Consider the following 22943-nt stretch of genomic DNA (forward strand, 5'->3'; position numbering starts at 1 on the left):
TATTATGAGTAGCCATTAAATGCTCATCAACATTCATTAAAAAGAGGACTCAAAAGAAGAACATGTCTGAAGTTCAGGGACCTATAGATAGTTTTAAGTCACACAAACTCATTCTGTTTCCAACAGACCTGGTAGTGCCAACACCACTGAGATCATGTCACTATCATGTGTCTACAAACAAGTTGTACCTTGAGACAAACAATTATTTCCTGTCAACTAGCAGGTAGATAGAAGTTCCTTTAAAGCATGATTTTCTTAATAGACATTAGGTGAGAATATTAAACACTAGCTCACATTTTTTCATAGTTCCCTCTCAGTTAGACATGGTAACAACCTAACTTACAGAAAGACCCCTGGGTGACTGTAGGGTATGCCACATTGTACCCTCCCCAGTTATCTTCCCACTAAAGGCCCAATGGAAACATGTCAGCTATTTCCCTACACAGAATGCACAGAATAGCAGGGGGTCACAATACTACAGATTTTCGGTGCCTAGAATATATTTCTTTTTACTGTGAGATTCCAAACTTACTTGATGCAAATGTGATATTATGTCTTCATTTTTGATGATCACTAATAGTGTTTCACTCTCTCCGTGAAAAGCTTGACAGAAATCCAGAAGTTCAATTTCTGAATGGCCTCCTTTTTTTAGAATGCTCTGAAAGATTTACAAGTAGCTATTACTAAAAAAGGATACTAGTACAAAACACCTTTTTCTTTTTTCTTTTTGGTTTTTTGAGACAGGGTTTTTCCCTGTGTAGCTTTGGAGCCTGTCCTGAAACTAGTTCTTGTAGACCAGGATGGTCTCAAACTCAGAGATCCACCTGCCTCTGCCTCCTGATGCTGGGATTAAAGGCATGTGCTGCCACTGCCCAGCTTTTTTTTTTTTTTTTTTGAGACAAGGTCTCTTTATAACCCTGTCTGTCCTGGAATGTACTATGTAGACCAGCCTGGCCTCAAATTCACAGAGATCCAGCTGCTTCTGCTTCTCAAGTACTGGGATTAAAGGTATATGCCACCATGCTTATACAACTATTTTTATAATAAAAACAAGCACCAGCTGGGCATAGTGGTGCATCCATTCTTGGCATTTGGGAGACTGAGGAAGGATCATAAGTTCTAGGCCAGTCTCAGCAACACATCTCAATATGAAGCAAACAAAAGCATTTAACAATACATCAAAAAATTCTATTTACTAGGCAACATAAATAGCTACTGGTCTTATTACTAAGTGAATACACAAATATTACAATGAACTGAATTTGTTTTAGTTATAAAATTACTAATGTGTATGTATGTAAGTGGGTGCACACGCACATGCCATGGACTACACGTGGAGGTCAGGGAATAACTTTCAGGATTTGTTTCTTTCCTACCATGTGGGTCCTGGATATCAAACTCAGGTTGGTAGGCTTGGTGTCAGGTCCAAGAAGTTTATTTTAAAGATAAAGCAATTTATATCTACAAAATATCAAAGGATGATTAAAAAAATCCGAATCAATTCACAAAAATGAAGTTTCATTTTCAAGGGAGTAAGACAAGACAGAGTTGCTGGGTGTTTACATAATGCCATTACATTTAATATACGGCTAGAACTTTAGCAACATACCAGTGCATTCTTTTATCACTAATGGGAATCAATTTGAATAGTTAATTGTTCACTGGTGGTCCACACTTAATATAAGGGTAACAAACTACGTGTTTCTAAGGAACTGTACATTCTGACTTTACCTCAGAGAGGATCCTTGTGAAACCTCATTGGGAAGGTAAATGTGCATTATGAAAGAACTTTCTCAATCCCATTTCTCTTATGACTCTGTTTCTTGAGAGAACTTTTCTGTGTTGCCCTGGCTGTCCTAGAACTCACTCTGTAGACCAGGCTGGCCTGCAGAGATCCACCTGCCTATGCCTGCCAAGTGCTGGGATTAAAGGTGTGCACTACCACCGCTGGTCCCTTATACCTCTTATGTGATGCATCTTCACTGAGGATTATGACTTGCCACTGTACATTCCAAACAGTCAAAACATTTATTGTCTTTATAAGGTATTACTTTGTCTGCCTTGAATCCCTAACTGTACTGTTGTTTTCTTGAGACAGGATCTCCCCCGGTAGCTTGGCTGGCTTCACACCTCTGATTCTCCCATCCCAGCCATCCAAGTGCTGGGACTACAGGTGTCAGCTACCACACCCAACAAACATTGTGCTCTTGAATGCATGTTATAAGTTTACTTTAGTATGTATTCAATTAAAAATTGTACCTTTGTACAACCATGTACTTTTTATTATGAGCAGTGGCCAAATAGTGAAATACTGTCAAATTTTCAATATATTCACTATAGAAATAAGAGGCTCCCTAGCCACAGTGTGGGTGCTAGGAATCAATTCCGGATATCTGTAAGAACAGTAGGTATTCTTAACTGCTGGGTCATCCCTGCTATTTATTTAAAAAAAAATATTATGAGTCTTGCCAGTACACACTCGGGAGGCAGAGGCAGGAGGATCTCTGTGAGTTCGAGGCCAACCTGGTCTATAGAGCAAGTGCCAGGATAGGCTCCAAAGTTACACAGAAAAACCCTGTCTTAACTCCCCCTCCCAAAAAAAATTATTAGTCTTTCCAGTGACCTCAGGATGAAGTCTAAATATGGTAATGTATTTATAGGAGCCCTTTTCTAGCATGGCTCTTTAGTGTCTCTAAATTCTTGACAATAGACTCTATGTCCAGTGGTGCTGACCAAGCTACCCCACTCCCACCCCACTATGCACTTGTTCCTTCTGGTCCCCGTGTCCCATACCTTGTCTTTTGTCACCCCACATGCTTGTATCTCTGTAGCATTAAGCCCATTGTATGATGTGTCTGAATTAGTACAAAGATTACTTTTCACAAAATGTTATACGAGAACACGCCTTTATTTTGTAACCTATCATTACCGATTTTCCTTTTTCTCAATGAGACATTTTGGTATGTGATTTTTGTGAATGTATGAATGTGGGGCCAGAGTTGACATCAAGTGTCTTCTATTGATCGTCACTGTTTTCAGACAGGGTTTCTCATCAAACCTAGAGCTAACCTATTCAGTCAGAATGGCTGACCAGCAAGCCCCAGGGATTTGCCAACCTTTGTCTCTCCAGTGTTTGGATTACAGCCACCTGCACAGCGTGCTGTGTTCAGGTCTTTCTGTTTGTATGTCTTGTATGGCTAACACTTTACTGACTGAGCCATCTCCCCAGCCCTGTAATAGTTTTTCTTAAAAAAAAAAAAAAGTGGTTATTGAAAGCCTGTAATGGTGTGAAAGCCTGACTTGGAGGGCAGTATTTGTCTTGATTGACCACTAGCTTTTCATTTTTGTCCTCTTGGAATTTATATTCCATTTGAGTTGCTGATAACACCTGCCATGTAGTATGCAGACAAAACTCAAGATTAATACCCATCACATCCTATACCATTTCTTTTTAAGCACAAACTTTTAAGTTTATTACTTCTAAGATAAACTAAAATTAGAATATAATGAAGTATAAGAGTAAGCTGATACTTTACCTTTGTTCTTAAAAAGAATGACTTATCTTCTGTTTCAACAAGGTAGAACCAGAAAGGACTCTTACAAGCCTCCCTCATAACTCCTTTTAGTTTGATATGCAGAGTGGCACACAAGTCTGTGATCACATCTTTGTAGGATACTGACCGTCTTGGTTGACATGTCTCCTGGGACACAGATTCTGCAGAAGCTATGTTTAACTCTTTATCTTGGGAAACAATTTGGTTGCTGTTCATCATAATCTTATTAAACTCAGCATATTCATTTAGAATAAGTGAAATATCATTTCTACCTTCTTTCAAAGTACTGTTGTATTTCAGTTTATTGAGGTGGACTGGAACAGTCTGACTGGAACAGTCAGAACTTTTAAGATTTCTACTTTGACTACATTTCTCCTTCCAAAAACAGGAAGAACTGTCCAGATTGCTGGGGGAGTGGCCTCTTCGGCGATGGCTCTGCTGCCTTGTGTCTGAGTGTACAACTGTCACCAGAATGGGGCTTCTGTTCTTAGGTGCATGATGTAGAAGGGAGGCATCAGAAGTTTGTGTTGAAGCGCATGTTCCAACTGAAATTCGGGTAAGTGACTCCTTAGAGAAACTGTTGGTGTTAGGGGAAGACTGCTGAGAATCCAGCTTCTTTATTATTTGTTTTAGCTTATGATCAAAACGCAAGTACTCCAGGTCTAAAGTATTCTGAGTGAGGTCATCTGCAACATGCCAAGTGCTAGTCCAGGAACTAAGAAGGCTGCAGTGTGCAGTGAAATTCCAATGCCTCTTCAGGCTATGCAATGTTCTTGTGGTGTCTCTGGACTCTTTTGTTATAGTAAAGTTAGTGTAAGTCCTGGGGATACCGTGGGAATCTGGGATCTGGACATAGCGTGGCATACACTTATTTGTTGAGATAGGACACGGTTCTGTGTCCCAGTTTCTGTGTGGAGTGTGTGTTTCCAGGTCTGAAATTTTCCTAGAGTATTCCCAAGTGTTATCACTGATGTTTAAGCCTGTGAAAGAGTCATTGCTATCTTTTATAGCATCTTTTTGGTTTGCATGACTACCTCTCAAAGTACACAAATTCTCCACGTCTAATTTGCAGTTTCTACAATCGAGAGAATCCTGATTGGTGTCTTCAGAAAGTGGCCCATAGCACGTGGAGTCATTTACACTTATCTCTGTATTCCTGCTCAGTGTTTCAGAATCTGCCTTGGTTTTATGTCCCATATTAGGGTTTTCACTGACAATATGTTCTTTGTAGATACCACAAGCAGAGTCAACAGATTCTGGGACAAAGGAAGCAGAAGGCTCTTCATTGATACTTTCACTGATGTCTGCTGTATTTTGGTAAGAATGAACATTTTGGGAGGAAATGCCATCATTCAAGGGCTTTTTTTCTTCCCATTTTGATGTGTCCTGCAGCACACGAGTTGTTTTTTGCTCACCTTTTGTCAATGTGAAGTTAGAGTGAAGGTCAATAGCACTGAGATCCATCCTTTCTTCATTTAGTTCAGTTCCATTATTTTGAAGTAAGTGGGCCATTCTAGGTGTTTGTATTTCCTGTGTTTGAAACCCTGGCTCTACACTTGTTGGTTTTGTATAATAGGTGCACTGAGCATGGTCAGAGGAAGAAACAAAGTTAGAGATCTCTGGGTGCATGTTTGCCTGTACAACATCAGTTTTGTCAATGGAGGCAGAGTTCACTGACCCAGCCTGCATATCACCCTCTGTTTTCAAATCACTGTCACAGACATTTTTATTCTTTTTAGAGCTAGTCTGTTTTATTGACATGTTCACTATTGCACTTACAGTGGTTACAGAAACCAATGTATCTGCCAAAGACTTATTTTCAACAACACTGGACTCCAAGGCAAAAGGTTTTATGTCTAGATTTCTGTTTTCCATACAAACTGCCTGCAATGGGTTTCCTGATTTTACCAGTTTTTCAAGAGGCTTGAAGTTATCTCCATATTTGGGGGGCGAGGTAGGCTTGTTTAACTCTGTATCATAGCACTGCACCTTTTCTGAGAAAGACAAATCCTCATTGTGCTCATCTGGAACACTGAACTCTGTTATCTCACCAGGCAGAGTTACTCTGCCTTCTCTTCCTGCATTATTTAGTATCTGTGGCATTTCAGCCGAGAGCTGCACTTGTACATGAGGTAACTTATCTTGTCCCATTGAAGTCTTAGGACCAACAAAAGAATTTCCCTTTTCTGGTATGGTTAAATCTCCTGACTTAATCTGGGAAAACTTATTTTTCTCAGACTGTGTACCATGAAGTTTTAGACAACATGGAGATGGTTGTGTTTCTTCAGTTTGTACTATGGGATCAGGACTAGAAGCTGGAGACACTTCTTCTATTAGAGGACCAAAGGGAAAGCCTGAGGGAACATTAATTTCCTCTGCAACCTTAGGGGCACAATTTTCTTTAGAAAGTATTAATGTACCTGGTTTCAGATCACTGCTTTGTGTCTCTTTTAATGGTTCTCTGGATTCCACAGAAAACACTGACATAAGGCTAGCTGAACTTACTTCTTTGTTTTTTATGTGGCTCACTTGTGCTTCTGGTTCAACCATTTCTTCAGTTCTACTCAGTCCTAAATTTGATATCGGGGCCCTATGCAATTGTTCAATTTCATCTGATGCTATTTCCTCCCTGGGAATTGTATGTGGTGATACTGTTAGAGTTAGGTCAATATCAGAATCTTTCCCTAACAACTCCATGCTAACCTCTTCCCTATTCATAGACAGATTGGTTTGTTTGGGAATTAGTGAATTAAATGTTTGCAAACCCTTTTCTTGGTTTAGACTACTCTTGTCATTATTCCTTACTTCTGAGGAGCCATCTGTTATATTACTTATTGTTGGAATACAGTTAAGGGACTGCTTGTTTCCCAGGGTAGCAGAGGTTGATGATGACACTTTAACTTGTGATGGCTCTAGAATCTCATCTAAAGACATGTGAAAGCCATTCTGAGTCTGTAGAAAGGAATCTTGTGGGCATTTTGTTTTATCACTGGCTAATGAATAACTAGAACTTTTAACAAATGACAGTGCCTCTGTTACCAATCCTTCATCTGCTGATGACGTTGGAGGAGGAATCTCTTTCTGTAATGGACACAGGCTTTCAGGAGGTGTTTCCTTTTTTAGGGAGGAGGTAGAAAGACACTTACTCTCTTTACATTCTGAAATAGCAAGAGAAGGAATGTCCCTAGGGCATTGTGTTTGTGCCTTTTCCAGTGTAGACAGAGGATGCTGAATACTCAAGGCAGGGGATACTTGTTTAACCAGCTCAGTATTAAAGTCTGTAGGTTTGTCAGCTGTATTTACTTCTTTATGTATTGGTATATAGGCAGGTTTTTCAAAAGCAAGAGTAACAGGATCCAGATTAATCATCATATATTCTACATTATCATCTGTCCTTTCCACAGAGGGTGTACAGTTGTTACTGATGGGGCTGCTATGCTGGATAACATCCCGTACAGCACCTGTTTTTATCAGCAGTGATGGATGGAAAGTATCAACTTTGTTCTCAAGGGTGCCAACCACAGACTTCTGACACATCATTGGCTCGATTCTGGCTCCATCACAAACTGTGGTCAAGGTGGCTTGTGTGACAGAGTCATTACAAGAACCTATCTCTGTGCTCTGGAAGGTTTTATCTTCACTAGGAATACAAGATCCATTACTTTGAGCACTTGCAACACCAGAAAGTCCCATATTAAAAGTCTCAGACATATCTGGTAATTCTTGTTTGGCTTTACCTCCGGTTACCTGAAATGACAAAAATTAAAACAAATAAAAAAAAGTTAAACAGATTAAGGAAAATTATATATATTAAAAAAGGTATGGGCTACTTTTAGTTTGTTTTTTGAATTTTCTTAATCTATAAGAAATTACCAAATGATAGGATAAGCAAACCTACCAAATTAGGGTTTTATTTTGTGTGTGTGTGTGGGGGGGGGGTACATACCATTAAACTTAGGCTCTCTGCCCATTAGGCGAGCATTCTTCCTCTTAGCCATGCCATAGCTCACTGTTTTTCTCCTTTAAAAATATTCATAGATGAGGACGAGGTGTGTATGGGGTGGGGTGGAGGTGGGGGGGGTGGCACATGCCTGTAATTCTAGTACTCAGAAGGCTGAATCAGGAAAATATAGAGTTCAAGGCTCCTGTCTACAAAGGAAGGCCTGTACCTTATTCAATGAAGAAGGTAGACAAAACCTACCTATGAATAATATAGAGGAACACTTTATGGAAATTATGTTTGGGGCATTAAAATCCTTTACACAGATAGAAGATCCATTTTTTTTTTTTCCTAAATAATATCTTGTCTTGAGTAGGTTTACATATAAAATGAAAAATTATCAAAAAAATAATCCCAACGTTTATAATAGTACCTCACCTCATTATTACAAGAAGAGGTGAAATTCTGGCCTCCTGAAGTATCCAGGTGACACTCCCCTGTAAACATTTCTTTCTGTTCATTCTGTACACAGAGTTCCAAGTCTCTGGTGGTTGGTGGACTAATAAAAGGAAGCACGCAGTTAGGTCCAGGAAAGGTCCTATTGGTGCCATGTCCTTCACACGCTTCCTTAGTCTCCAACAGAGGGTCTACAGAATATCTTTCCACACTGGAAAACTCCTCAATTTCACTTTGGTCAAAAGAGTCTACAGACCTATTTATGCATACGTATTTTGCTGGGTTTCTGTGTTCTACCACCTTTCGAGGTGACCCCATGATTTTGTTCTTTTTGCTGTAGAACAGAGCTACCCACATATGAAGTAAAAGCTTCACATCTTCCATATTTTCAGGCAAATCAGTGTTCCAGGGTCTGAGATGTTAAAGAGCACACAAAACATAATTGAAATGTTATTTATCATAATTATTGTAAACAATTTAATTATCATAGTAAGTTTCTCTATGAACAATTATTTTTGTGTTCACTTTAAAATATTACATATATGAAGCAGTAAGATTTAACAAATGATTATGAAGTATAATCCATTAATTTTAAAGAGAAGAAAACCAAGAATCAGAACATTAAGTGCCTTATTTCAAATCACAAAGCATACTCAACAGTTGAGGCTTCTGCCTCCTAGCCTACTAGCATTTGCTTTTCATACCACACAAACTGACTCTGGAGACAGCCTGTTATTGTGGGATTAATGGTTCTAGCAACTACCCAAATTCTTATCACTTTAGTTTGGTTGGGAATTGTTAATTCATTTAGTTTTCTTTCTCCTTTCTTCTTTTTTGAGTCAGGGTTTCTATGTGTAACAGTCCTGGCTGTCCTGGAACTTGCTTTGTAATTAGTTTTCACTTTCATCCCTTATAATAGTTGGAAAAGTATGATGATTAGAATATTCTTTGGGCAATGCATCAAAAACTATACTATTTTCAGATTATAGTTCTAGACAGGCACAAAGCAATTCTGTCCTTTGACAAAAAGACAACAGACTGCTGAAGTGGGCTGAACTGGAGTTAGGCTACAGCTGTCATACTAACTAGGACATCAACTAACTCTGTGTATTTTTTTAAGACTTATTTATTTATTACATATACAGTGTTCTGCCTACATGCCAGAAGAGGACACCAGATTGAATTGTAGATGGTTGTGAGCCACCATGTGGTTGCTGGGAATTGAACTCAAGACCCCTGGAAGAGAGAGCAGTCAGTGCTCTTAACCTCTGAGCTATCTCTCCAGCCCAAATCTGTGTATTTTAACCCATGCAAGAAAAGAAATCTGGTAATATGGAATGTCATTTAGTAAATATGAAATGGTTCACAAACAGCTGAATGTCATTCCATGCTGTTAATTCTTCTTGATAATAATTGCTACCACTTATTATAGTGGGCCAGTCACTGTGCAAAAGTTTACTAATCTTAATGACCTTCAGAATATAGCTTCTGTTAAACCTATACTTAAAAACCTCTCCAGAGCCAGGTGTTGGTGGCACACCTTTAATCCCAGCACTCAGGAGGCAGAGGCAGGTGGATCTCTGTGAGTTCGAGGCTAGCCTGGTCCACAAAGCGAGTTCCAGGACAGCCTCCAAAACAATACAGAGAAACCCTGTCTCAAAAAAACAAAACAAAACAAAAAACCTCTCCAGACCATAACCCACCACTGACACCTGATATTTGTTAAGAGATGTAGACCCAGAATGCACCAGAATCTGCAGCCCAATGAAATTCCTAAATGGGAAGTATATATACAATACTTTTGAGAATCCCTCCCTGCCTAGAAGCACATACTTATTCCAGGTCACAACAAGCTTAACTACGAAAGCTACTAGTTTAAGCTCCAAAACACTATAGTGCTAATAAATCACTTTTTAAAAAAATAATTTACTTTTATTTCGTTTGCATTGGTATTTTGCCTGCATAGATGTCTGTGTGACAGTCCCAAATCTTGGGAGTTGGAGAGGGTTGTTAGCTGCCATGAGAGTGCTGGGAATTGAACCCAAGTCCTCTGGAAGAACAGTCAGTGCTCTTAACTGCTGAGTCATCTCTCTAGCCCCCTTGTTTTAGTTTTCTTAAACAGGGTTTCTTTTTGTAGTGCTGGCTGTCCTGAAACTCAATCTGTAGACTACAGAGATCTGCCTGCCTCTGTCTCCTGAGTGGTGGGATTAAAGGTATATGCCAGCTCCATGAATCTTTTTTTAAAAATTTATTTATTATATGTGCAGTATTCTGCTTGCATGTATGCCTACAAGCCAGAAGAGGGCACCAGATCTTATTACAGATGGTTGTGAGCGACCATATGGCTGCTGGGAAGTGAACTCAAGACCTTTGGAAGAGCAAGCAGTGTTCTTAACCACTGACCCATCTCTCCAGCCTTCCATGAATCCTTAAGGAAGACTTATGGAACCATTCATTCACTTAAAATCACTCCCATCAATTTGATGAACAAGCAATGCAAATGAAAAGCCACATCTTTACAAGTTCTCTATGTGATCACTAATGGTGGCAAAATGTATCATATTCATTAAACACACACTTTATATTGTATTATTGCTGTACAATGCTTGTTCCTTCCCCAAAGTCAGGCATGAGTCTCCCATCTTACCACACAGAGCAAAACAAAAAGCTGTACCCCTCCTACTTACCCATGTAATGCTCTCACAACAGTTTTTTCCAATGGGTTGCTGGTATATTTGCTATCTAAGCTGAATGTATATTCTCCTTCACATTTGAAAGTGATCTTAAAGGAGCCATCACAACTAAGAACAGTATGAGAGCAAAAAATATCTTTGACACTAGAAGATACAAAGAGACTTTTGCGCTTAGTCAAAGAATCTTCAGAAAGCTTTTGTAGAGGGGAGGTATTCTGTAGATGCCGAAATGGCATGACTTTTCCTATAGGCGTTCCAGCTTCGGGGCCTTTTGTCCCATTCTTTGCAAAAGCTGGGCTTGGTAACTTTCTCTGATGCAGATGTTTCTTGGATTGCTCAGCAAGGAGCAAGGCATAGGAATGTTCAACAGCAACAGAGTTTTGGCTTGCATCTGAGGATTCTCGGGCTTCCTCAAGGAGTGCTGGCTGGGAAATAGCAAGAGGCTGAGCACAAGGTACAATGTTTTCTTCTTGGCTAAAAGTGACGTCTAACTTTGAATCAATCTTCTCATCAGAGGATGGCTTAGGTAATAGTATACCTTTTTGACTTTTAACTCCCCTATGATATTCATGGTCAGAGGTGCTGTGCAATGAATTTTCTTTAGAGAGTAAAACATTGTTTTGTGGCAATTCAGAGAAGCAGGGAACATTCCTAAGCTCACAAGATGGTATGGAAGAAGCAGCGGAGCTTAATGCCAGGTCAGCTAACATATTTAAGGCCTGGGAGTCACAGTTGATAATTGAGTTTTCAGGAAAACCTTTAGAAATCGCTGCAATACTTTCTTGTTGAGCTGTACTTAGGTTAGTTCCATCTTTTTGAACATATGATGAAATTTCTGATTGAAGATGTAAAGAAACGTCTTTTTCGGCTTCATAATAAAAAACAAAAAGGATAGTTATAACATTTTTTTCTTAGAATATCTTGCATATTCCTATACTTAACTGAAAATAGTCAATGCAGTTACAAAAGGAGGGTGGGAAAAACAAAACCCAAAGTCCAGCCTTCAGTGTGCTTACATTCTAGTTAATGTGCAATTTAGAAATATGAAACACGTGCTATACAGTTTGCTAGCACACTTTATAAGAAACCATTTCCCAAGAAACAATTAAGCTAAAATTAGAGAATGTTTAGCTTTATGATATGCATAGAACATTATAAAAACGTTGAATATTCAATCAATTTTATACTTAATTTTATATTTAAAGAACTTTACTTTTAGCAATAAAGGTACTATTACCTGCAAAAGAGGTAATCTCCTAGCAATTTCCTTTCTGTAATAATGGAATCTAACCATTTGCCATTACCAGAAAAATTACATTCTCCAGTGGTTTGCAAAGCACTTGCTGAACACTAATCTTCTTAAATGCTATTATAAAAAAGAAAGTTCACAACTATACTATATAACAATTCCCTTTACAGATGAATGGATACAGAGAAAAGCCAAATGGATGCTTTCAAATCAACCACAGCAGGTCTGAAATGAGTCAATAACCTGTCTACAAAAGGCCAGTTTATACATTTAATTAATTAATACATTTAAAGAGAGGAAAACTCTGGCCTGTGATGTATCATTTGGAATGAGGAGGGTTTTGGGAGAAAAAATTACTCAAACACAGCTTAGTTGTCAACTGACACTGATTTTTGTTTACTTTTGTTAACATTACAGTTTACATCTATTTCTTATATAGAGTATCACTTGTAAGTTATGGCTATTATGATAATGACTACCAATGACAAGAAAAGTAGTATATGTATGTAAATTTAATTTAAAGCAATTATTGACTTGGTACAGATTCTCAATCAATTAAAACATCATATACAGAAGACTAAAATTAAGAAAAAATAGACCTAAGACCAAGGTGACAACAATACTTTCTGATAAAGAATTAATGTCGGGCTGGAGGGATAGCTCAACCGTTAAAGGCTAGGCTCACAACCAAAAATGTAAGAATTAATGTCTAACAGGTGGAAATATACTATTAGCAAGTCAGCTTTTCACTTATGTATATAAGTTTTATCAAAAGTAAAATATCTCAAAAGTACAACACTTTTTAAAGCAAATACATTTTTAATTACTGCTTGTAATTATTTTTAGGCAATCTTACAGCCTTTTCTAATTGATCAGAGATCAGACAAACACTAGTAGATACTACTTTGTAAGACTATTTAGTGATAAATGAGGATATTTATACTTTAACTCTTATAAAACTCATGTTCAGGCTTTAAAGTTAAAGTAGAGGCTACTTACAGGTTTTCTAAGTTATTTAAAAGAAATTTTTATGTAGCTTGCTCAAAACTGCCAATAATCTAAAATAATGTATTTGGTTTAAAAGGCAGCAATTAAATTTTAAGTTATTTTACTTTTCTATCTTTTAAATAAATAGCACAATTAAGAATCCAGAGGCTGGTTATGGCTCAGTAGTTCAGAGTACTTGTTGCTCTGCCAGAGGACTGGGTTCAGTTCCTAGCACCCACACGGTGGACACATACCTCTCTAACCCCAGTTCTAGGGGACCAGACTCCTCCCCCTCTGGCCTCCATGAGCACTGCATGCACATAGTGCATAGACATACATGCAGGTAAAACACTCCTACATAAAACAAATCTAAAAGTAGTAAGAAAGAAGAAACCAAATTATTGTCATTCATATCTGGACTAAAGACTAGAGTGTTATTGATACATTTCAAAAACTGCTGTTATATATTGCAATATATTTTCTTACAATCTATTAGACGTGTAATGATAGTGTTCATATTTACAGGAAGAGGTTTTCTTACCAAGTTGGAGCTGCTTTCTGGTTCTGGGATTCCTACGGCCTCTTGTTACATTTACCTTCCGTTTTTGTGGAGACTTTTTCAAAGGTGGCTTAGGCCGTGAAACAACTCTACCTGGAGATTTCTCTTGTTTCTTTGCCCTTTTAGCATTTGTGGCCACCGGAGCATCTTTAGATACGGAAGTGTCTCTTTTTCTTCTGTCCAGTCTGGTTTTCTGTACAAACTGTGCAGTCAGCACTTCTGCACCTTATGTAGAAATGACAGGGCTGGGTTAAGGGTGTGACCCAGACACTTAGCAGCATAACCCTTTTCTTTATTTTACTGGGGGTGGGGTGCTAGCTAATACTAGGAAATACATTACAAAGTTCTGGATATCAGTGAAAGATTTTAAAATAAAGCAAAACATGGGAAAATGACTAGTGATTAAATTACAGGGTCAAACTTAACATTCAGATCTTGGCAATCAGCATATTCTATATGCTTCTTAGGCACCGGTATTTCCTAATTAAAAATAAAAAACAATCTCTCTTTCTGCTACTGTCTCCTCTTCCTCTTCTGTCTTCCCTCTGTGTCTCTTTACATCTTTTCTCTTTCTTTCCCCTTTCTAATAAAACTTCTCACTCAAAAACAAAATACAACGTCTTTAATCCCAGCACTCGGGAGGCAGAGGCAGGCAGATCTCTGTGAGTTTGAGACCAGCCTGGTCTATAAGAGCTAGTTCCCAGACAGCCTCCAAAGCCACAGAGAAACACTGTCTCGAAAAACAAACAAACAAATAAATAAAATTAAATACAAAAGTGGTGGTGTATGCCTTTAATCCCAGCACTAGGTAGGCAAAAACAAGCTGATCTCTTTGAGTTCGAGACCAGGCTAATCTACAGAGCAAATTCCAGGATAGGCTACAAAGCTACACAGAGAACTCCTGTCTTGAAAAACCAATTACCCGCCCCCACAAAAAAACAAAACAAAACAAAAACCAAGAATGGAGGCTTGCTTGTCAACATGGACAAGTTCATAAGACCTGGGAAAGTGGTACTGGTCCTGGCTGGATGATACTCTGGACACAAAGCCATCATTGTGAAGAACACTGATGATGGCACCTCAGACCACTCTTTCAACCATGCCCTGGTGGCTGCAATTGACCACTATCCCTGAAAAGGGACAGCTGCTATGGGCAAGAAGAAAACTGCCAACAGATCAAAGATCACATCCTTTGTGAAAGTGTGTAACTACAATCACCTCATGCCCACAAGGTACTCTGTGGACACCCCCTTGGACAAAACTGTTGTTCAACAAGGATGTCTTTAGAGACCCAGCCCTGAAACACAAGGCCAGGTGGGAGGCCAAGGCCAAGTCTGAGGAATGATGCAAGACAGGGAAGAAAAAGTGGTTTTTCCCCAAAGCATGCTCTTAGGTATATTTTTGTTTCCATCATAAACAAAAGAAGAAAAGGTTGGCAAACATTTCCCATGAAGAACCAGACAGTATGTACTTTCAGTTTTGAAGGTCATATGATCTCTGACTTAATTTTCCAACTCTACCTATATAAAGTGACAGAACCCTGCCTCAATGAGATGATGGGACAAACTTAGACTTATCCTCTCCAAGAAGCAGATGGGAGGTGATGGGGAGGAGGAGGAGGAGAGGTGGGAGGGGGAGCTGGAATTGGAATGTAAATAATAACAATAACAACAACAACAATAATAGTAAGAGCTTTAAAAAATGACAGAGCTAGAGATCATCTATGTATGAACGAATGGAAACCTTGGTTATATAGTGTGTTGACTCCTCTGCTTAAGAGGTCCCATAAAAAATACTACAATTCCTTAGTTCTAGAGAAAATACAATAGATATAACTTGAGCTGATGATGAATGAAAGTAATACAGTTTGCTATACTGACTAAACTATATCTGTCAATAAAATAAATGGTGGGGATGAAGAATTGGCTCAGTGGTAGAGAGAGAGAGAGAGAGCACACTGCTTTTCTAGAGGACTAGTGTTGGATTATCAGCACCCGGGCATCAGGCAGCACAAAATGGCCTGGAACTCCATCTCCTGGCACTGGGGTTGGGGCATGATGTATATGTGTGCGTGCATTTGATAACCTCTTCAAGTTTCTGTGGGCACTGTAAGCCCCCAATGAAAAAATGTAACTTTTTTCTTTCTTTTATAGGTGCTTAGGCTGTTGGTTAACGGACACTGTTACTGGCATGTCCATTTTTAGAGGATCTGTTTCCTACTACCTGCCAGAGCAATACAGAAATCAGATAGTCCTCTTTCTAAGAATGGAACATAAGTATGTGAGAACCACCTGAAGGTTTACTAGAGAAACATAAGCTTATGGTGGACAGGCTTTTGAGACCTTAATTGTTTTCATGTCTTGGTGTCCAGCTCTAGATCACTGTTTTCTCTAGCTTTCATATACATACAAATCACTCAGGAAAAAACGGCATTTCTAACAAACTGGTAAGCTCTAGTTCACATGAATCCAGTCCAATAATAGGATTTGAAGTGAAGTTGTAATTATAATAATCACATACATTATTCTTACCTCTTTTTCTCTTCTGAGGAAACTGCCCTTTAACTAACTTAAGCGTTGGGTTGCATGATCCGCTGTCTGCTTTGGGTGCAGTTCTTTTGGAAAGTGAGCGGCCCAGGCTCCCCCGTTTATTTGGCAGCATAATGGCTGATGTGCTGGCCTTTCTCTTTGGCTGAACTCTCAGATTTGAAACTGGAGTCAATAGAGCCACAGCTCTCTTCTTTGTTCTCAATGTTTTCCCAGACTTTGTTGTTTCAGTTTCTTTTCTTAGTTCCATCTCTGAGTCAAGAAATTCAGGATCTGGAGTCATAACTAAAGAAAATCCAGCATCACAAATCCCATCTGAAACACAAGGACACTGAGGATGCTCTGCTAATATGTCTAAAGTAGTAGACAGATCCAGAGTGTAGCCACTAGGATCTGAAAAATAACTCTTCATCTGAGTCAGAGACTCTGGAGGGCACTTTTCAAGTGGGGGAGCCAAGTCAAAAGCATGGGACAGTTTCCCAATGAATGCAGTGTCTTTCATTTCATGGTTCAGAGTCGTCAAAGAAAGGCTTTTGTCCACCTTATACAGGTCTTGGAAAGTATGCTTTACTAAAATGTTTGGAGGTATTCCTTTTTCAGGAAGTGATTTCTTTGCTTCTAGAAGTGCACAACTAAGGGCAGGTAAAATAGGTATCACTTTCAGAGAGATGCCATCTTCAACTTTCAAGTCCTTTGCTCCTAAAACACATACGTTAAGAATTCAACCCTGTTTCAGACATACAGGAAAAATGTTATAGATTTCAAATTTATTACCAAGTTATATATGTTACAGTACTGTAAATGCAAACCTAAGTGGCAACTAGTAAAAGTTTAATGAGTATATTTAATGAGTATTTATCTCCATATACTTACATCTCACACACACATCAATACGGAAAAGTGATTTGATAAGCAAAATACTACGTTACAACGAATAAAACAACTGTGCCTCCAAATCCATCTCACCTACAGGGTGTTTAGAAGAGCCCTGTGGACCTTATAGTAGTAGCACTGCCCTAAGGACAAGCAGCGTGTTTCCCACTTCACTTACTTTCTTTGAGAGGCTACAATGCAAACTGAAGCGAAAAGTGCAAAGGCCTTAAGCCTTGAATGTAACTGAAAAAACAGATGAAGCCTTGGGGTGGTGGTGCACACTGTTATACTGTCTTGAAAAATAATTATTTTTCCTTCTCTATGAAATTATATTTTATGCATTTAAAAATTAACTGATGTGTATTGCACCTCATCTCCCTGACTCACTCTCTGATTAATTTTGCTTAACTTTTTTTTGTCTTTTGTTTTTGGTTTTCTCGAGACAGGGTTTCTCTGTAACTTTGGAACCTGTCCTAGAACTCATTTTGTAGACCAGGCTAGCCTCAAACTCACAGAGAACTACCTGCCTCTACCTCCAAGTGCTGGGATTAAAGGTGTGTGCCACCACCACCTGGCACTTATCAATAACCTAACAAATGAGGAAAAAGGAGGATGTCAGATCTCTATGAACTAGTTAACAAAATTCTAAAACATCTCAGTTACCAGTAATATAAATCTACAAAAACAACTCCAGTGCCTACTAAATGGAAATAGAAATTATGAAATTAAAAAAAAGCACCTGCAGAATTACAAAATACCAAATTAGTCCTAGTTAAATATATTAACACTGTACAAATATTAGAAAAGGCAAAAGGGCAAACAATAAAAAGGAAATGTAGTTAAGCATTAAGATTTTCTTCCAAAAAAAAAAAAAAAAAGATTTTCTTCCAAGCTTGTCAGAGTACCAAGAGAAGAGAAAAGAAAATGTAGAAAAGGTCTGTAATATATTACTAAAGACAGCTTCATGAAAAAGTCCCTAGGCAACTTCACTATTATCAGAAGAACTTGAAAAGGCAGGAGCCTTCCACATCTACTGGGAAACCCTGTCTTGAAAATCCAAAAACGGAAAAAGAAAAAAAAAAAAAAAAAAAAAAAGAAATAACAGCTAGTGCCACCAGGCAGTGATGGCCCATGCCTTTAGTCCCAGCTCTTGCGAGGCAGAAACGGGTGAATCTGTGAGTTCAAGGCCAGTCTGGTCTATAAAGTTCATTCCAGGACAGTCAGCACTGTTATACAGAGAAACCCTGTCTCAAAAAAACTGGAAAAGAGGGAGAGGGGAAGGAAGGGAAGGAGGGGGAAAGGGACAAGTGGGGGGAGAAGGGGAGAAGGGAGCAGGAGAGAAAAAGGCCAAGAGTCAACATGTTTTGTAGTAGATTTACCATAAAACTTATGAAGACTATTAAGCTGGCTAAACAAAATTTCAATTTAATAGAGGTTACTAAAGCTCTGAATGAGAATGAGTAAAAACTGTCTCAATGAGAAAGATGTGAAAAAGTAATCCAATACTGTTCTAGTCATTCACACAGCATTCCTGTGCTTTTTTCCAGTTATTAGACTGGCGGTTTATAATTAAAGAGGAGAATGAAGGCTGGGGACGTGGCTTAGTAGGATAAGGTTCAAGAAGCATGCATGAGGCCTAGCATCCAGCAGAAAGGAAAGGAAGTAAAGGGAAAGTGGGAGATGACAAAAAAGCGAAGAATGTAACCATAAATCTTTTATTCTTTAAGATTTTTAAATTTTTTGTGTGTGCAACTACACATGCAATGTGCAAATATTGGTATTGAAGCCCTTGAAGCTCGAGCTACAGGTTGAACAACCTAACTTGGGTGCTGGGAACCAAACTTGGGTCCTCTAGAAGGAGAGCAAGCGCTGTTAACCACAAAACCATCTCTGCAGTTCCAAAATAAAAAGTTGTAACAGAAAAAAAGTAGCACAGTATGTTGAGAGGCAGCCCTGGAATCAGGTTAATTAGGGCAAATCTGTCTGTTTCTTCATCTTTCAAATGGTTATAAAGAATATTTACTTTAAGGATTGCTAAATCCGTAGAAAAATACATAACACAATAAATGTGAATATTCTTTGCCAATCTGTCCGTATAACTGGCTCGTCTTTGATCGTGCGTGCGTGTGTACGTGTGTGTGTGTACGTGTGTGTGTGTGTGTGTGTGTGACTTTAAGGGGCTGCAGAGATGACTTGTCAATTAAGAGCAGTGGTTACTCTTCCAGAGGACCTGAGTTGACTTTCCAGCACCCACAGAAGGCCAAAACCACCCCAAACTCCAGTTCCTGGGGACCCAATGCCTCTAAGGTCACTACACAAACATGGTATACATTCATACATGTAGGCAAAATACTCATACACAAAGTAAAATAAATCTTTTTTAAAAATCAACTTTAAAAACATTCTTATACTGGCTATAAATCTAGAAATATTATATTTAGTACTATCCTCAAACACATACAATATAATTCAAACATGTACTTTTTAGCAAACACTTATTTTTTTAGATGTCTGACACATATGCTCTGAATACACAGAATGAAACCAAGGTAGACATTATGTTTGAGGATATAGTCTAATGGTGAACCGCATGCTCAGAATCCAAGTATCACAAACCAAAAACTAAATCAAGCACATTAATAGATTTGTATGACAAGCACAGCCAGATGTGGTGACAAATATCTATAATCCCAAGTGATGCAGTCCTGGAGATCAAATCCTTTATACCTATGACACTAACACTCTACCAACTGAGCTACATCCCCAGCCTAGAAGTGTTTTAATTGCAACGAGATACACATGACATACTATATAACTGTTTAGGTACTATATGACTTGACTTGTGGTAGTCTGAATGACAATGCCCTTCATGGGCTCAGATGTTTCAGTGTTGGTCCCCAAAATGGATGACAGTTGTTTGGGAGGTTTGAAGATGTGACCTTCCTGAAAGAAGTATGTCACTGGGGCAAGCTTTGAGGCTTCAAAAGCCCCTTGCCATTGCTAGTATGTTCTCTCAGCTCGCTGTTCCAGCCCCCATGTCTGCTGCTTCCCATCCACCATCATCGATTGTAAGACCTCTAGAACCATAAGCCCAAATAGATTCTTCTTCTTCCTTTTTCCTCCCCACCTTTGGTTTCTCTGAGACAATAGCCCTAGCTGTCCTAGAACTCGCTCTGTAGACCAGGCTGGCCTCAAACTCACAGAGATCCATCTGCCTCTGCCTCCCAAGCGCTGTGATTAAAGGTGCGCATCACCACCGCCCAGCCAAGATTCTCCTTTTTTTTTTTTTTTTAACACAGGGTTTCTCTGTATTGTTTTGGAGGCTGTCGGTCCAGCCCAGCCTCGAACTCACAGAGATCCACCTGCCTCTGCCTCCTGAGTGCTGGGATTAAAGGCGTGCGCCACCACCGCCTGGCGATTCTTCTTTCTTTATGTTGTTTTATCACTGCATTAGAAAAGTCACTAATACATGATTAAAATTATTTTTTGAGGTCAGGTGGTGGTGGCATATGCCTTTTAATTCCAGCTCTTAGGAGGCAGAAGCAAGAGGATCTCCTTGGGTTCAAGGCTAGCCTAGTATATTAAACAAGTTCCAGGAGAGTCAAATCTACACAGAGAAACCTTTTCTTGAAAAACAAAAAAGGAAAAATTATTTTGTATTTCTAACATTCAAGTATTTGTACTCAGGGTCAATATCACCTTGAGAATGCATGGTCCAAACACAAAGACCCACAGTCTAGATATGAAAGGTAACCATGAAAACCCCAAGTCATAGCTTTTAGACAGACAAGGAAAAAGCATGTCCTAGTTACTGTTGAGCAACAAATGAATTCAGTTTTGGATATGCTGAATTTGAGGAAGCTTAGATATCACGCTAGATACATTAGTCAGTGGAGACACAGGTCTGAAGCTTAGAGTCCATTTGCAAAGGAAGTAAATTAGGAAGGTAAAGATGACTGATGCTTAAGGGAAAAAAACAGTTAACAAGGGCTCTGTGCTACTGAGAAGTTGAGTAAGATGAGTACTGGAAAGTACACAACAGGCTGAGTGAACTGGGTACCACTGTAATCTTACCTGTTGACTGAGGTGAATAGAATAAATGTAAACCATGTAGACCCATCTGCTCATCTCCAAAATCTGTAAGAATAAGAATCAGGAGAAGAACATGTAGGTTGTTGATCTTATGAAACAAAAGTAAATACATTAACCCCCCCCCCCCAAAAAAAAACCTCATTCTTACCTGGTTCTGGCGTTAAGGCTGATGAAGTAAGTAAAATGAAAAATCCCCTATCTTCTAAGCATTTGATGATGGCCTAATTAAAAAAAATAAGAGGATTATTCAATCTCTTTACTTCTGGGAGAACTATTATAGACTGAGTAGGACTAACACTCATTTTTGAAAGGTAGGTTCCCATAAAGGTTTCTACTTGTCAGTGTCACCTATGCCATTTCCAGCTACTGAGGGATGTGCAGATTATACAAATCTTTCTAAGGAAACTAAAGTGATGGCCAGGAGGGGCTCTGCCTCTTCCTATTCATATGGAAAGGAAGCATGTGACCCTGACTGGCAGCCACAGGACAAAACTATCACACAGAAACTCATGTTATTTGCTTGCAACTCAGAGTATTTTAGCCAACACTATCATTAAGATAGGTCACTATCCCTACACACATGCATGCACGCATGGTCTGTTTTACTTTATTGATTTTTCTTTTTTAAAGATTTATTATATATTGTGTTCTGTCTACATGTACATCTGCATGCCAGAAGAGGGCACCAGATGGCTGTGATTGCTGAGAATTGAACATCCAAGACCTCAGGAAGAGCAGTCAGTGCCCTTAACCACTGAGCCATCTCTCCAGCCCATTTTTTAATGTCTATTGTAGGGACAGACAAGGCCTGATCTGCTTCATTCCTGTCCAACATTTGCATCATTTTCTTTGTAATATTTAGAAATTATTGGGCCAGGCATTGGTGGTGCATGCCTTTAATCCCAGCACTCGGGAGGCAGAGGCAGGAGGATCTCTGTGAGACCAGCCTGGTCTACAAGAGCTAGTTCCAGGACAGCCTCCAAAGCCACAGAGAAACCCTGTCTCGAAAAACGAAAAAAAAAAAAAATTTAGAAATTATTCATCATAAAAGCTAGTTTAGGGCTGGAGAGATGGCTCAGAGGTTAAGAGCACTGGCTGTTCTTCCAGAGGTTCTGAGTTCAATCCTGGCAACCACATGGTGGCTCACAACCATTTGTAATGAGATCTGGTGCCCCCTTCTGGTGTACAAACATACATGCAGGCAGAACACTGTATATATAATAAATAAATCTTTTTTTAAAAATTTAAAAAAAAAGGTAGCTCAAACTCTGGGTAAAGTATCTATTTCTATCTTCACCCCTGGCTAGCATGACAGAATTCTTTGAACCAGTAGCTATTCCTCAGTCTTATTGCCTCTATTATAGAAACGGAAGAAACAACTTTTTATAAACCCTGGATAATGGTAGCTTTCAAAGAAACATCTCAGAAGTAGCACTCTGACTAATGCAAACACACTAGCTATCTAATCAATGTATCAAAAAACAATAAAGACGATGAGAAAGAAAAAACTTTTTCTTTTAGTCAGAAATATAAACTGAATAATGAGACACAAAGGTTAAGCTGAGATGTAAAAAAATGAAAATGTCAGTTAAATTATGATGTCAGTATACATAACAGTGAAAACCCTCCCAATAAGCTAAATAATTCAGTGAACACTTAGGCATCAATTTCCCAGTTTAAGGAAAAAATAATTATATATGAAACTAGTGATTCTTACCAATTGCTTATTTTTAATGTATTCGGTTAGTTTATCTATGTTTTCCCCTTGTTTGTTTGACAGCTCCACTTCATATAAATCAAAGCATAAATCCTGGCAACAGACTGTAGAGGGAATCAGAAATACAGAACATTTTAAATTTTAATTAAAAAGTATTCTTTGACAATTCCATATGTATGTATTAAGTGTTTTGATCACATACACTTCCATTGCTCTCTCTTTAACACGTGAAAACATGTATGTATGTATGTGTGTTTGCATGCATGCATGCATGCAT

The 22943-nt window shown here is 38.7% G+C and overlaps 1 protein-coding gene and 1 pseudogene across 3 annotated transcripts in view; one reads left to right on the top strand and one right to left on the bottom strand.

Moving 5' to 3' along the window:
- The window catches only part of Tasor2 (transcription activation suppressor family member 2), a 43955-nt gene that overhangs the window by 5494 nt on the left and 15518 nt on the right, over positions 1-22943 (bottom strand). For all 3 annotated transcript variants that reach the window (XM_005071738.4, XM_021228164.2, XM_013114652.3), the window contains 9 exons: positions 22667-22770; positions 21098-21170; positions 20932-20994; positions 15970-16683; positions 13421-13663; positions 10638-11511; positions 7933-8362; positions 3537-7301; positions 533-658 (listed from right to left, as the gene is read on the bottom strand). In XM_005071738.4, the coding sequence (XP_005071795.2) occupies positions 533-658; positions 3537-7301; positions 7933-8362; positions 10638-11511; positions 13421-13663; positions 15970-16683; positions 20932-20994; positions 21098-21170; positions 22667-22770 (6392 nt within the window). The remainder of the gene's footprint in view (positions 1-532; positions 659-3536; positions 7302-7932; positions 8363-10637; positions 11512-13420; positions 13664-15969; positions 16684-20931; positions 20995-21097; positions 21171-22666; positions 22771-22943) is intronic.
- On the top strand, positions 14420-14831 carry LOC106021260 (annotated as a pseudogene).

The sequence above is a fragment of the Mesocricetus auratus genome, unplaced genomic scaffold (assembly GCF_017639785.1).
Source record: "Mesocricetus auratus isolate SY011 unplaced genomic scaffold, BCM_Maur_2.0 Super-Scaffold_100013, whole genome shotgun sequence".
Lineage (NCBI taxonomy): Eukaryota > Metazoa > Chordata > Mammalia > Rodentia > Cricetidae > Mesocricetus > Mesocricetus auratus.